Below are 16,921 nucleotides of genomic sequence, written 5' to 3'. Positions count from 1 at the left end.
TTTGATACTATAAATTCACCTGAAGGAAGAGATGGTCGGTCTAAATGTCATCACAAATTAAAGAGCCACAAAACGGTATTTATTGTTTACATTTCTTTGTAAAAACGACTAAAAATTGAAAGTTAAGACTTTGTCATATTAAAAGTAACATGTCCTTTCTGTCAGCGCGTTGTCAGTGCTTTGCATTTTGTTTTTCATTGGGCGAGAACGTTATTACAGTTATTACAGCTTGGAAGATCCGGCCAGGTCTTATCATACGGACCTAATATTCTGTGATTAATGTTAAGCAAACAATGAAAAATAGAAAACCACCACATGCTTGGCTAAATAACTAAAATATCTTTATTAAGAATCAGTGTATAGTTCAATTATAGAGTGTAGACCAAGTAAGCAGTTTTATATTTGATTATTTAATTTCTTTCTTGACTTGCTACTGTTAAATAGACTTAATGTAGGCTAGCTGAAAAATAAAGAACTGTTTTTGTGATATTGTTTGTAATTAGCATTTTTTGCTTATTTTTAAAAACAGATACAATTAAAAATCTATATTATAATTATAAGATTACATTTTTTAAATATAAAATGACTCGAATCATAAAATAAGATTTTGGTCATCCCCTGTTGAGAAGTGAAAGGTTAGTGAATGATAACGGGATTGATAATGTGATCTCTGTAAGGATGTTCACACTGGCATGTAGTTATTATAGCAATAATAGGAGGGAATGGTCAAAAACCAGGGCAGGAACATCCTGGCCAAGTGAATTTTTAGTAAAAAATAAATAAAACAATGAATAATAAGGTCTGTCGTCATATTAATTGTTTTAGTTTTTTTTACCGTGGTATCGAGTTAGTATCGGTATCGAGGTATTTTGGTCTAGAATCCTATCGAAGTCATAATTTTGGTGTCGTGACAACACTACTACTGTCACAGCCTCATATTCTTTGGCTTTCTGAGGAAGCTGCTCATACCCCTTCCCTCTTGAGTCTTGACCTTCACTCTGACCTTGACCTTCTCCAGCTCCTAGTGTGTGGTACACTGCATCCTCCTGCCTCTTTTTTAGAGCTTCGTAACCCCCCTCATTCTCAACCTTGTCCTTATCTGTACTCTCACCTAGTGTGTGGTACACTGCATCCTCCTGCCTCTTTTTTAGAGCTTCGTAACCCCCCTCATTCTCAACCTTGTCCTTATCTGTACTCTCACCTAGTGTGTGGTAAACCGCCTGATCGATGAGATGGATTTGCTCATAGTCTCCACCTGTCGTTTTGTCTTTATCCCGTGCGGTCGCCTGAACATTGCTTCCTCTTCTGCGCTTCAACGCGACCAGCACCACCACGATCAACACCCCGACAACCAACAGAACTCCAGCCACCATGATGGCATTTACAGACTGGGTCTCTTGTGCTACTAGAAAGAGAGAAGTACACAATTGTGAAGTGAAAGAATAGTGCATTTATACATCAGTACAGTCAGCATGAATATGCACTGAAAGCAAAAGGGTTCATGCAAAACTGCGTGCATCTGTTTTGGCGTAAAACTTTTAGGTTTCGCAGACACTGAGAAGTGTTTCTACAGTTGATTACCACTGAAAATAATTTAGACTTGCCCCTCATTAATATAAACCATAAAGTCATTAACTTGAAATAAAATAAATGTTAAAGGTGCACTATGAACTTTCCGTCCACTGGAGGGCGCCTTTTCAAAACAAATGTGTAGTTTGATGACACAAAGTTTGAGCGCAGTATCTTGGGACATGTGGTCTTCACCTCACAGCCGGTGGAAAATAGGACAGAAATCACGTTCATGGATGCGGTTATTAACGTTACTGTAGTCTAAAGCAGAGCAGGACTGAGTGTTGTGGACCTGAGCACGGGTCTGTTTATCATATTAGATACATTTAAGTGTGTTTAAAATGATGTTATGACGTTACTCCGTGCGTTCACTTGTTCACACTGCTAAGAGTAAAGCGCTCCTGCCAAATAAAACCCGAAACCGAGGGTAGCGCAGATATGACGCAATTGACAGGCGACTCCCTCAAACGCTATGCTGACACGTCCCGGTCCTCAGTTAAAATAGCAATTTTCTCACAATTTACAAATAGTTGGAAACATCTGGGATATTGTAGGTACTCAACTGAACAAAATATATAACACCGGCCTAGTGGTTTTTGGATATTTTACTGCAAAAATACTACATTGTGCACCTTTAACGACTTAATATGTAAAAAAACAATTAAATGTATTTTTATTTCAATAAGTTACCAAAGCAACATTTCTAACTAATTAAAGTTAAATCGAGTGTTAAAACGCGAAAAGCGAAGCTTGAATTTACGGGTATGTCCCTCTTTGGCTAATGTACTTTCAAGATGGAGGGGCAACATGGCGACCGGCATTCGAACCCCTCACCCGTATGTGTTTTCAATGGCATATTATAAACTTACGAGAATACTTTATTACTTGAAAGAAGCAAATATACATTAATGAGCACATATATTTTTGAAAGAACTAAGTGTTTTTAGCTAAGAATAAACTAAAAAAGTTACACAGTGTAGCTTTAAATAAAAAAACTAATAAAAATTAGAAATTATTACCTCCAGGTTTGAAGCTGTAAACGTTGCTGAAACGGGAGACACCCTTCTTACAGTACGTCTGGCAGCTGTACCCTCCTCCTTTCTCTACTGTAATATCCTTTGTGTTTACAGATAGTTTCTGGGGTACAGATGAGTCAGGGAGTGTGTGATACCAGAGATAGGATGTGCAGTCGCCAGGACAGTGACTACAGGAACACTGCAGACCGTTAGGAGGTGTTAAATTCACTGTAGAAGCAGCTGGCCCACCTGTAACACACACAAATATGACTATTCAGTGATTGTTCCTGAAACTCACTTGGTATTGACTGAACAACATGGTAAGGTCAAGCTAAAGTCATTGGTTCAATTCCCAGTGAATGTGAATCATGTTTAGGATAAAAGCATCTAACGAATGCATAAAGGTAACCACAGATTTAGTGAGTAATTCAACGATGACCTGCGAGTCGTTCTGACCGATTTATGAAAAGAATTGACACATGATTGAATCATTTGTTCATTAATCTTGTGCTTGAATGTATTATCACGTGCTCTTCCTGGAGCAACGCAGTGAAACATGTTAACTAAACCCGAAAAATTCACAATGTTTGATTACAGTATTGTTCTCTTTATAATGGTAATGGTAAAAGTCATTAGTCATTATCACTCAATAATCGTGCATTGCTGTTTGAGCTGCATGCGCTGAAGCTGAAGCGGATCACTTATTTACTATCGCGTTAATTCTAAAAATCTCAATCTTTGATTAATCGTTAATATCCCTAATATAGGGTATGCATTGATATCACTTTCCTGCTGGAGAATGCCCCCTCAGCCGGACTGAGTGGCAGAAGAGCTGCTGCATGGATGAATTTAAACTGTAAAAACGCAAGTTAATCAAGCGATCAGTTTAAACTAAAGATTGGACTCGATATAGTGTTCCTTACAACTACCCAAAGATCCAGTGATCCATGGTGAGCAAAGCTCTTTCCCGCTTTAGATGTTTTTTGCGACATTCACACCGAAAACCAATGCTGCCGCGCAGTCTTTTTGCCACTCAGTGTGCATAACAGCAGTCACTCCAGCCGTCTGTGAAGTTACGTGCATACCTTCTATAAATGAAGGGGTGAGGTGATGCAGTTTTTGTAGTGTTTACCTATAACTTTTAACTCCTGGGTATCAGAATCTCCTTCCTGCTGGGCAGCGTCTGGCCTGATGTGGCTGTACCTGTAGGTGGCGTGGCAGCGGTACTCTCCGGTATCTTTCTCTGTGGCGTTGGTGATGATGTATGTGGCTTCCGTTATGGTTTCGAGAATCACATTATTCTTAAAGAACTCAGCCTTTTCCACTTTCCCTCCACCCCAGACTGCACACCTGAGAGCCACATGCTCCCCCATCAGTGCAGGAACGGCCGGAGGCTCCAACATCACCTTGAGCTCTGAGAGACACAGAGACCGTTCACAGGTCAGACGGCACACCCATCATACACTGCTGCAAGAAACTCACGCTTCATTTAAAGATCCCATCAAATTAACACAAACTTTTAGTAGATTTACAGGTTTAAATGTACAGTCTTTTTGCTCCTGGAAAACAGACCAAAATATACTGATGATGACATCGTTGCGCTAACAGGCGTATTCAAATTTCTGTCCAGTCAAATGCTTTCTAGGATGAGAGTCCCTCATGCAAATAAGCAGCAAATCATGGTGTTACTGATGTAAACTTAAGGCTTTGGCTGTTTAAGAAAAATGAATAAAATAGGAAATGTCAGCACAGGAAAAAATGTGATTTCATGTTATCTTTAGAGGGGATGTTTAATGCTATTTCATGCATTCTGATTTATTTATACTGTTAAATAGTTGATTCTCGTGCTGAACATGGCCACAGTGTCACAAAATTAGTTGGACTAATTTTTTAGTTGGAGCTCTCTCTCGCGCGCGGATAAACAAGTAAGCTGCATTTTATCAATATCCATTTGAGATGTTCTGCTTAAAGTGTCGTTCAGTCTACATTTTAGACTTGTCTTTTTTCGTCAACGAAATTGCATGTTTATATAATGTTAGTCACAATGAGACTGTGATGTAGCCTAATCTGAAATACAAATAGGCAAAAACATCATAGGAAACACCATATTTCACTTCTCAAAAATATAAATATATAACTTATATTTTTACAAAATGAATAGCCTTGTCAAATGACTATCATTTTTAACTTATATGGTGGAAAAGGTGACGTTTGCTAGAAGGATCGAGTGAACGATTTAAGCAAAGTATCTACGGTTGTATTTTGTAATACAAAGTAATATTACCCTTGGAGTTTCCTATTGTTACTGTACTAGCATCTTGCGTTATCTAGACAATGCTGTCTCTCTAAGAAACCTTTAATGAACAACCTCCAATGAACGATCTTGAATTAAATCGTTGTGGTAACCGATTATAAACATCAACCATGACTGTTGACAATTTTTATCTGTGGGAAGGTTAGACAAGTCTCCTGAACAACCTGGAACATGAAGTGTGTCCATGCAAGCAGCTTGTTTTGATGATTCGCTCCATTTCCGCCTAACAATGTACATGTTTGGAAAGATGCAAATGTTGGGGGCATGCATATAAATGATCCCCAACGCTTGCGTCATGGTTGGGTTTATGTTAAGAAGCACTTTTTTTTCCGTGGAGTTTTGGATTCACGAGATTTACATAAGAAGTAGGAGGCAATGAAGTTTTAGACTCACAGTATGTGATGTCCATGTACTGAACTCTTATTATTTCGCCATGGCAAGGTTAATTAAATTTTTCATTCTAGGGCACCTTTAATTATTGTGTAAATAAAATTGTGGCCTTTGTGTATTTTTTATTTGTGTATTAGATTTGATATGTGTATATTGACAATATCAATGTCTAGTGTTCAAACACGGTAGTTTTTTAGCAGAGTACAAGAATTGAAAAGAGACTTGGAAGACTTCACATGTTGGTTATCTGGCATATAAACTCACCTAAAGTATTATTAGGATCACCTATTCAATTTCTCATTAATGCTATTATCTAATCAACGAATCACATGGCAGTTGCTTCAATGCATTTAGGGCTGTGGTCCTGGTCAAGACAATATCCTGAACTCCAAACTGAATGTCAGAATGGAAAAGAAAGGTGATTTATAGGGCTGGGTTTCGATTCAAATTTCAAGAATCGATTCGATTCCGATTCTCAAGATCTTGAATCGATTATCATTATTCGAATTCCAATCCGATCCGATCTTCGAGATTAAGTGTTTTTGAAGAAAGTGTTTTTTTCCAGCTGTTACCTGAATTACAGGACTGTCGTTATCCAACATATTGATACTATTATTATAGACATTCAACTGCAAATTAATGGAGTATTGATGGTTGTAAAGAACAATCCCCCTTCCAGAGTGCTCTAGTCAGCGAACGCGCGATGTCATGACAAGGCAGTCATTACAACTTCCTTGGCAGTAAGAGCGCGCTGCAGTGAGAACGGCTGTGACGTAAGCCGCGTTCTCGACATATCCAGCAGCCCGAGTTCACTCGTCTAACTTACTCTAGTATTCTCTGTCCACGGTGGAACGAGAGAAGAGGAAGAGCGGCGGTTTGAGTTTGTTTATCTACTCTAGTGTTCTCTGTCCGCGGTGTTTCTGGAGTTTTCTAAGCTGCCATGTTCGTTGTTTTAATGTCCTTTTACCTCGCGCGCATGCGTGAATACTGGCCTGTTATTAAATCGATATTCTGAGTTACGGATCGATCTTTAGAAATTAATATGAAAATCGATTCAGAATTGGTGAATCCATTTTTTTTCAACACAGCCCTAGTGATTTAAGCAATTTTGAGCGTGGCATGGTTGTTGGTGCCAGACGGGCCGGTCTGAGTATTTCACAATCTGCTCAGTTACTGGGATTTTCACGCACAACCATGTCTAGGGTTTACAAAGAATGATGTGAAAAGAGAAAAACATCCAGTATGCGGCAGTCCTGTGGGAGAAAAGGCCTTGTTGATTCTCGAGGTCAGAGGAGAATGGGCCGACTGATTCAAGATGATAGAAGAGCAACTTTGACTGAAATAACCACTTGTTGCAACCAAGGTATGCAGCAAAGCATTTGTGAAGCCACAACACACACAACCTTGAGGCGGATGGGTTACAACAGCAGAAGACCCCACCGGGGACCACTCATCTCCACTACAAATAGGAAAAAGAGGCTACAATTTGCACAAGCTCACCAAATTTGGACAGTTGAAGACTGGTCTGATGAGTCTTGATTTCTGTTAAGACATTTAGATGGTAGAGCCCCTTTTAACAGAATAAGAACATGGATCCATCATGCCTTTGTTACTACTGTGAGGGCTGGTGGTGGTGGTGTAATGGTGTGGGGGGTGTTTTCTTGGCACACTTTAGGCCCCTTAGTGCCAATTGGGCATCGATTAAATGCCACGGCCTACCTGAGCATTGTTTCTAACCATGTCCATTCCTTATGACCACCATTTTACCTGTCTGGTCCAGTGTTTGGTAGGGAGTGTCCAGATGACGTAAAGCTCATGGTAGTGGTTATACTATGGACTAGGAGGACAGAGATGGATATTGTTACAACCCCTTGACTCGAGGAGAAGCAACATGAATGGAGAGACCATACAAGTAATCCATATTGCAAAATAATAAGTGTTTAATCAAGAAGACTAACATAACTACAAGTATGGATTAAAGTAACACAAGTTACAAAACACATCAAGCCTTGACTGGAGAGGATGAGAGAGCCAATGGGATGTCCAAGCTACCAGGACCGGAGAGATCACGCTCCCAGCCTTTTTTCCCAACACATCATATCTCTTTTCTTGTCAACTCTTAAACTTCTTATAAGCAGCATGGTCAATCACCGTCAATTCTCCACACCTGTGTCACAGCGCTCAACCTCAAAACACACACAACATTTACCCAGAGACCCCTGCTGAACAAAATAAAGTACTACTCGACCATGAGTCGACACAATATGAATGCTTTGAAATGGTAATTGTCTTATTTATATGTATTGTTTATATTTGTTCAATTATAATATTCGTGAAAAAATGTCTGTTTAAATGTGTATAAATAGCACTGGTGCGGAACTAAATGTGTATTCTGTGTTATGGGTGTTAACCGTCCTCTATTGTTGGTATGATCCCTAAGTATTTGGCAGGAAGATTGCATATACGAGAGAGAGAGAGAGAGAGAGAGAGAGAGAGAGAGAGAGAGAGAGAGAGAGAGAGACTGGAGAGGCTGAGAGCTGAAGATTGTGAAGCCAAAATGATGAAATAGGTAAGTGTCTAATGTGAGACATCATTGTCAGAGGCTTGTTCCTCGAGGCTAGATCTAATGCCTGGTTTTGGCCAGTCTATTTTGAAGATTTTCATTGATTAGTATTATTTTTATTTAGAGCTTTATTTGGCACTCGTGTGATGAGACAGCTGTCAGAATAAAATCACTTGGACTTTAATGATTGCCTCCTTTGTACTTAACTCGCTGGGCCTGACTTGAAAAAATGTACATTACAACTCCGGTTAACTGTATACAACCAGTCATCCGACACCAGGGGCCTATTGAACAAAACTAAGATAAGGGATTAAGTCGGGATATCTTGGTGATCCTGGCTCAATTTTTCCGCTAATATACAGTTACCTTTTGTTATTGTTCTTGGTGTGAGTGAGGGTTACGTTTACATGACATCGGTGTACTAAATTTTGCATACAGATGACAAGATCACCAAGATATCCCGGCTTAATCCCTTATCCTAGTTTTGTGCAATAGGCCCCTGGTGGAGGTCTGCGACACAAGGTTGCAATGGTTGTATCCGACAATATGATGAGTTTCAGCTTGGCTAACAAGTTTCAAATTCAATATACTTTAACATCACTTGCTTATTTTGGCATGTAAGACTGATAGGAACTGGCTGACAGCTTCTAGGAAAGTCGGTGGGATCCAGTGCTGTTTTGGACCGCATTGAATTTCATTGCATGGACACAAACAATAAAAAAAAAAACATAAAAACAGGTATGGAACAACATGAAAGAGAGTAAATAATGACAAAATATTTTGGCTGAGTTGTCTCTAACTACACAGGTGATCTGAACTACAACAGGTAAAGGAGGAAGGCGTCACCTGTCGTTTTCAGCGTCACTGCATTGCTTCGCTGTGCGTTGTTCCTGCACCAGAAAGTGGCTCTTTTTGCATCTTTCAATTCTGCAAACAGAACAGCCTTGTTGTTCGTCCTAGGAACGAATAATAGTCTGGAGCTGCTCTCTCCCCGCAGCACATAACACTTCCAGCCCTTCAGATCACCGTCCACCTGCAGCTCCAGGTTTGTTCCTTCACCTTTGCTCAACACCGGGCCACCTACAGCTGGAGAAAGCTGAGCGTGAGGCTCCAGCTCTGAGAGAGAGAAAGAGAGAGAGAGAGAGAGATTATGAGGAACAGCAGGAGGAACAGGTGATCGTGAGGAAACGTTTAGTGTCGTGTTCATACCCAGGACAGTGAGTGTGTACGGGTCGCTCTTCGATCCGCTCCGCTCACATTCATACGTCCCGTTGTTTTTTGATGTCACTGATGTAAGAAGCATTGAAGAATTCTCATGTGACTGTAGATCTCCATTAATGAACCAATTTATCGGTCCACCTCCTCCTTTACAGATCAGAGTGATGTCATCTCCAACATACACATCTGGGAACTTCGGCAGCAGAGACACTGAGCGAAAGACAACACACACATGAGAGACACGTCTTCTGTAACGCCAGGTTGTCTGATTACTATTGTGAAATACACTGAAAAAATTATGTTTCTAGCATGTTATATGTTTGGCAACAGTTCTTCTAACCCTCACTGATGGAGTGTGTAGCTTTTAATTTCTAAAGCAACTATGTAGAAGACTGTTTTATTTTGCTTTATTAAAAAAATTATAATATAACTTTTCATTTTCGCTGATCTGCTCATCTTTAGACACTGATCTTATTTCAGCGGTTCTGGTCTTGTGCACAAAGAAAATGTGTGTAATTACCTGTTGGTTTTTGCCCGTTGTCTTCTCTTATGAGAGCCAACAACACTGTTAAATATAAAGATAAATCTGATTATTTCTGGACTTAGAAGCTAAATATATTTTAATTTGCAGCTTCATTGACATTGAAAGGAGATAGTTTTGAATCATGGCTCAAGAGTCACTGGGGCCCTGGTTGGTTTTTGATGATTGGCCGACCAGGAAAAGTTCAGGTGCTCCTGATGGTCAGTCAGTCTACTCCACAGCCAATCACGAGCCCACTCCTGGGGCTTTGGCGACGCCTAGCCCAAATGAGGGCCTGGCTGTGCTCATATTATGCATCATAAATTGTGCAAAATATCTACAAATACAACAACTATTTGAAAATAAACCTTTCAAAATATCTTTGTAAAAAATGGCAGTGTAATGCAAATTTGTGTAACAAAATTATCATATTAGTGCAAACATCATCCAAAATAATTAATATTTATGTGACGTTTGCAATGAAATTTGGATAATTCTCAACATTTATCATCATTTAATGTCAACATGTTTACCAAACAAACAAAGCTCTTTAAATAAGTTGCCTCTTCTGTTACGTGAAAACTGTATCGTTTAAATTAAACTTCAACATGAATGTAGCAAATATGAACAGAATCAGAAACCTATTACACAGAATCAGACTATGGGCGCGTCTCAATCATCTCACTAGGCCACTAGTCAGGGCACTGATTAGGACATAAGTCAATGGGCTGACTCCCTGATCAGTGCCCTGACTACTGAACTAGTGAGATGATTGAGACGCGCCCTATATGATGATGCATTAACTCTTGTGTTTTTACCATACAGTGTCAGCGGAGACCTCATCATGTCCACGACGCGCTGTCTGGCTGTCTGAGAGAAATAGGGGAAGTGGACTTCAACAATAAATCAATATTTAAGGTGTTAACAATTTCAAAACAGTCCAAAAACAACATGATTCCTTGACATTAAGCTGAAGTTCAGTTCTGGAGGGTGGCACTCTGGCTTGAAGAGTTTATGTGGCCGCTTGTCAAAAATTGAAAACAAAAGTTTTATTTAAATTCTGAAAATATTATAGGCATATTAGAGTGCACAAAATGGCCTCTCTTTATAATCACTAAAATCTGTCACTCATTCAGTGAACTCTGGCTCTCACCCAGTTCTGTTATATTAATCTCTTATTTACATTAGATCCACACTTAGAGATAGGATTAGCGCATGTGCAGAACCCAACACAAGACAAAGACTCGAGCGGTGAGTGAATTCTACATAAACACCTGTGATTGGCCATCGCAAACATGTCTGCGATTGGCTTCATTACTCACCGAAGAGAAAAAACTTTGGAAATTGAATCATTTGATGTTTGTTTTTATACAGATACGCACTGGATTTATGCCAACTCTTTTTGGCTAATAATATGCTATACGGTGACGTCACCTGCATACCCTTTATAGGGAAGAGCGGCTCTGCTCAGAGCCCTTTTCATTAGCAGTTGATCTCGGCCCAAGTTAAAGGGGGGGGTGAAATGCTGTTTCATGCATACTGAGCTTTTTACACTGTTAAAGACTTGGATTCCCATCCTAAACATAGACAAAGTTTCAAAAACTAATGTTGGACGTTTGATGGAGTATTTCTGTGTCAAAAATACTCCTTCCGGTTTCTCACAAGTTTCAGAGAGTTTTTTTCGAGTATGGGTCGACTTGACGTTAATAGAGCAGAAGGTCCTTGAATGGGCCGTACGGGCTCTTCTCCCGGTAGGGTGCGCGCACGCGTGACTAGAGCGAGAGAGGAAATGCACGCTCATAAACACTCTCTCAGGTGCAGATCCACTTTATTCCTCTGGGTGACGTCGAGCGACTTCAACGCTTCAGCACAGCATTCCGGGAAGGCAGCGCTGCATTTGAACCGGTTTGAACGAAGAAATGACGGGAAGCGTCACAACATCGCTTCAGTCGCGTCGCAAAAGTGGATCTCCACCGTTCACTGCTGTCAGGACTTCACCAAATCATACCAAAGAAGTGTGTTTTTGACGGAGCGGTCCCAGCGATAAAGGTTCGGTCCTGCTTTGGAAGCAGCCGGTGAGTAAAACTGCTTCAAATGTCTGTGCTGTCGGCTATCGTCGCGTGAGTAAACATCAGTAAACGACACGATCGCGTGCTTCGTCATTCAAATGCGCTAACGGACTCCATTGTTGTTCTATGTGTAACGTTACACTAGTCTGACGTGCAAAACCGTTTTGCTTGCTACTGCTAAGGTCTAGTCGCATACAATAATCCATAAACCGAATCATGTCCTCATAAACTGCGAGTAAACACACACAAATGTTGACAGGCACTAAATACAGTCCATACCACAGAGACGGACGTCCTGCTGTTGCTGTTTCTCCTGTTCAATTTATTTCAGCCTCCGAATGATTCTGGATCATATCTGTATTAGCTGAGCTCGATAGCCATGGGTTTCTCCACGCTTGAGGACGTCACCGCTTTGCGCGCTTGTCATTCTTTAGCTCCGCCCACTCGATACGCCTCCAGGCGCTCGTTTTTTTCCGGAAAGACTCAGTACAGACCATATTTCTTTTATAAATATAATAAAACTAAAGACTTTTCGGAGATATGAAGGATGCAATACTACTCTATAGGTACTCAAGATTGACATGAGATTGACTGAAACTGAGTGTTTCACCCCCCCTCTCGCTGATATTATATGATTGTCTGTCTTGCTCAGAAATGGATTGCAAGACATCACAGCAGTTGCGGTCTCACTGTGTCAGATGGAAACTGCCTTTGTGACAAAGAGCAGCCAGATCCTGGAATGTCTGGATTGCTTTCAATTCTACTCTTAATGTTGTTTCAGCCACTCATTGACAATAGCAGGAAATTGTTCTACCCAAATTACTCTAAAACTAATTTTAAACCAAACATGTTTCATGGTTTTCTCTCTTCATGGGTAATAACGATAGGGATTTATTTTGTCTCTGCACTGCGGTTTGAATTTCTTAAAGGTGCCTTTAACTTTTCTAACTTGGTTTTTAGTCAACATATCATGTTCAAGCAACAATGCTTTTTAGTAGGGTTGGGTATCGTTTGTGTTTTTTCTGATATGGGTGCCAAACCGTTACTTTTAAAATGGTACCTAAACCGTGTATTCTTTAAATTACACAGTTTATTAAAAGTTTAAAGTATACTTATATATAAATGGATACAAAAGACAATTTACTTAACTAACTAACCAAACTAAAATAGGCCTATTTTAATTCTCAATAAGTTACAGTAGCCTACTTATATCAGCATAGTCTGTATTCTTGGCCTGCTACAAACCAGCTTCAGTTCAGCTTTATTCTGCAGAAATATGACCATATTCTCTGACTAAATATTTACAAACAAAGGAAACAATAAGGCGACGCGTCGAGCTTCTCACATGACTCACCACAGGTACAATAGTGCTGTATGACAGATACAGATGACAGATTATTTTTTGTTCAAAATATTCACAAACTTGTTAAATATGTCATGAACTATCTGATATTCAGATTTTTCTAATTAAAGCGACATATTTTCTCCTAATATGGACATGTGTTGTATAGTGATGTGTACAAAATATGCCTTTATCCACATTAGAGAATTTATATAGCCCAGCCTTATTTCTATTTTCGTATTTCGATGATAAATGATTTATTATGGTATATACCATACCATATATATACAATACCATAATAAATAGCACCATATACCATAATGATAGTGCTTTCTGCTTTGTATGACTCGAGTCAGTCTGTCTGACTCGACAGACCTTCTCGGCCACCCATGGGTTAAAGAAAACGTAGCCTATTTAAATAAACACACACAAGAAATTATGGAGAAATTAGACATTACTGAGAAATAAGAAACTACTATGACATGCATACATACACATACATATTTATTGTGGCCATGAATTAAAAATGAATTCCCTCCATTTTAATTAAAAGTTTGGGAACATGGGTGCCGCGCGGGCCCCCTATTGGCCCGGACCCATACCCTGCATGCCCAGACGCTATGCCACTGGTCCGGACACATACCGGTTATATAGGTAACGTAACCGGCGCTATATTGGCACTGGGTTACGGTACCCACCCTACATTTTAGTCAGTTTGGAACCACGAGTTTCACTTCCATCTGTTATTTTTAGGCTTCATTAAATGCTTTCTACATCTTGTCTACAATATTGACAAAAAACAAACACATTGTCACACATTGGAAACATGAACAAATAAACCATAACAAATAATTCTCTTTTTTAGAGTGTGCACAGCACTTTTTTAAATGGCTGTGTAAGTTTGTCAAGTCTGTTTGGTGGTAGCTCAAGCTTCATAATAATGTTACAAATTATACCTTCAGTGGTCCACCTTTTGTGCAGTCCGTAGATGAAGAAATATTGTTGTCTTTGTGCTGCTGCTCCCCTACAATGCAGCGATACTCCACAAGCTGCACTTTTCTTTCACAGAATAAAAAAAGGAAAAGGTTATTTCCTCAAGTGCAGCTTGTTTCCTCCAGATAATCAAGCTTGTCCATCAGTCTCCAGTTTGATCCAGTTTAGTCCCTTTATGAAGACTTGCGACAAATCAAAACCAGCTCAGTGAAATGTGATTTCTTTTGGCTTTAGACTTTTAATCAAGCTATTGAGGAAAGAATTTACATTCTGTGTAATATAAATCAAGCAGATGCCATATAAAGTGATATTTCTGTGGTTCTCTCTGAATAATTAAGATAAATCTAGTCACTTATGATGAAACAGTCTAATAACAGTGCTGAGTTATTTGCTTCTTCTCTACCATGTAGAAGGCTCTCGCTGCTCCAAATGCTATAACTTGATTACTTTATGCTATCACTATATTTAGAGGAACTTCACCATAAAAGGATTGTCCTCCTACGTCCTACCTTATTTCCTTCCTTTGTTATTGCATGTCAATTTAAAAATGTATTTATGTGTAAAATATCCCCTGAACAGTTTAATTTTGTTGTTGTTGTTGTATTTTGTATTAGCAGTAGATGGACCAGAGCTGGGCAAACATGTATGTAAAAATGTAATAATATTTTTTTTATTATTTAAAAAGTTTTCTATCAAATGATGCTAACCTTTTGACTCTCCTTGCTATAGTTTTGGAGTCTTTTGTGTATGTCACTCAGAAAAAACAAGGCTGAAAATGCCTTCAGGACTTAAAGGTGCTGTATGTAAGTTTTTGATCGTAAGCATAAAATACCATAATGTGTTCAGATATTCAGGAAACATACTGAGTTCACATACTTGTTTCTCTGAAAAATTAAAAAAAAAAAAAATCTGCAGTCAGTATTTTACAAAGTGCTTGGTTAAAAACAACCCAAGTTGGGTTGAAAATTGACAAACCCAGCAATTGAGTTGTTTTAACCCAGCATTTTTAGAGTGTACTTTGAAATGTGCATTCCTTGTCGCAATGTCTGTTTTGGTTTTGGTCTTTGTGATAAAGCACGTTTAACCAGTAGTATTTCGCCAACATAGTTGCCAGTTGTTGGAAAACACAGCGTATTGCAGCCATGGAAGCCAGTGAACAAACTGGGTCAGAGATCACAGACTCTACCCGACCTAAAAAACCTCGGCATCCATCTAAAATCTCTATGATTGAGAGCATATTAAAAAAACAGATAAATCAACTCATCAACTTACAGTGTGTGTAAGTCTTCTCGCTCGTTCCTGTTGCATGTGCTCAAACTGGCAGCCCGTGTGAGCCTCGCGGGAGGAGGAGGGGGCGGGGCAAACAATATTTAGAATTTGGACTGCAGTACCCATTTCAACCACTGTTGTCATTCTTACATACAGCACCTTTAAAGGGTTAAAACTACTGTAATATGATTATTTACTGTATAATAGAAATGAATTATATGTATACATCTATAATTAATGTATATTAAATAGTTAATGGTTATTAGAAAATTCATATACTGTTTTTGTGAGTGTGTATTTACAGTGGGAGGTATTCTGGAAGTTCTTGAGCTTTATTTGGGAGCCACTTTATTATTTCCGGGGTGTTATTATGGTGGTAATGCATTGAGGTCACTAAATATTTAAGGACATTTGGCAGCCGACTAGCCAAACACAAAAGAGCTGAAGAAGCCAACATTGTTGTTGAAATAAAATTGATAACGTCTTTTATAGGTAACATGTTTCTGCTATAATTGTAATAATTATAACTGATCAATAAGAGCTCCAAAGATAAATCACCCCGCACTTATTAATTTTACGGCTTTCTCATTCATAATTGTAACTTATCAGGGAAAAATAAAACATGTTTTATAGCATTTAAAAATCAAATGACGCATTATATTGAGCCAATATTGCCCTCAAAGAAACTAAAAGCTATTCGATTTTTAAAGCTGTACACTCTTTAAAGTATACTATTCTTGGTTTATACCTCCTCCTTGCATTAGAAACATTATATTGTATTGTCTTCAATAATAATAATAATAATACCAATGAATCTGTATCACGTCACACCAGAGAAAACAGACCACGGCTTAATTTATTCACAGTTTAATTTGAACACTTAGAATTTCAAAAGATACTTTACAAGGAACAGGAATAAACAGTAAAATCAAAACGTCTCACCAGTGACTGAAACCAAATCAGTCCTGCAGTGACCTCTTGTGGCTGACAAACTTACATTTGCTGATGTTTGCCCTTTAGTGGAGAAACGCTGAACTACAGTTGCATTGCAATACAGGTTTATATAGCATTCAGGTATACTTTTGATATACATTTTCAATTAAACAAACATAAAATGCATTGCTTTTTAAGTTACAAAAACAACATACAAGAAAAAAAAAGTGCATTAACAGAATTATTTCAACCTGTCACAAAAACACAGTTAGGCCTAAGTTCTGACAATAAACATGATGATAGAGTGAAATGGTATTAGAATTTGATTTTTTTGAAATATCATTGCTTTGCTTATATAATATATTTATTGTTAAACCAGTGTAATTATTACAAAGCTCAGATTTGCTTACAATGTGTTAATGCTTTTCAACCCCACAGATAAACTTTAATAGCATAAACTGTAAAATCATTAATAACTTCACGAAGATATTCACACTAACTGAGTCTGTGTATTATGTGTGATGAGTATAATTGCCTAAGGTGAATATATGTTTGATGCTTATTTATGGGTGATACTAATAGTATTTACATTTATAAACTTTAGATTTCAGTGCTTTCAATCCTTCAGCTTTATTGCACAATGCTAACTTGTAAACAATTCCTCCTGTTATACAATTATTAGGGAAACGTCTAAAACTGAATGTGGATATGTAACTGTAATCTTA

At 38.6% G+C, this 16,921-nt stretch overlaps 1 protein-coding gene across 2 annotated transcripts; it reads right to left on the bottom strand.

Moving 5' to 3' along the window:
• Positions 1–99: 99 nt before the first annotated feature.
• Positions 100–9,774, bottom strand: LOC137064023 (uncharacterized). Of its 2 annotated transcripts, XM_067435362.1 has the most exons (7): positions 9,591–9,774; positions 9,062–9,280; positions 8,699–8,968; positions 3,718–3,999; positions 2,589–2,834; positions 1,202–1,405; positions 100–1,111 (listed from the first exon to the last, which is right to left on the bottom strand). In XM_067435362.1, the coding sequence occupies exons 2-7, from the start codon at positions 9,153–9,155 to the stop codon at positions 822–824; spliced, it is 1,386 nt and encodes a 461-aa protein (XP_067291463.1). In that variant the 5' UTR covers positions 9,156–9,280; positions 9,591–9,774; the 3' UTR covers positions 100–821. The 2 variants fall into 2 exon arrangements, with proteins under 2 accessions (XP_067291463.1, XP_067291462.1); XM_067435361.1 differs by having other exon boundaries at positions 100–1,405; positions 9,591–9,773.
• Between the last annotated feature and the right edge of the window lie 7,147 nt (positions 9,775–16,921).

This window comes from Pseudorasbora parva, chromosome 24 (genome assembly GCF_024679245.1).
Source record: "Pseudorasbora parva isolate DD20220531a chromosome 24, ASM2467924v1, whole genome shotgun sequence".
Classification (NCBI taxonomy): Eukaryota; Metazoa; Chordata; class Actinopteri; order Cypriniformes; family Gobionidae; genus Pseudorasbora; species Pseudorasbora parva.
The sequence above is the reverse complement of the archived record's forward strand: the minus strand, read 5'-3'. Positions and strand labels throughout refer to the sequence as shown.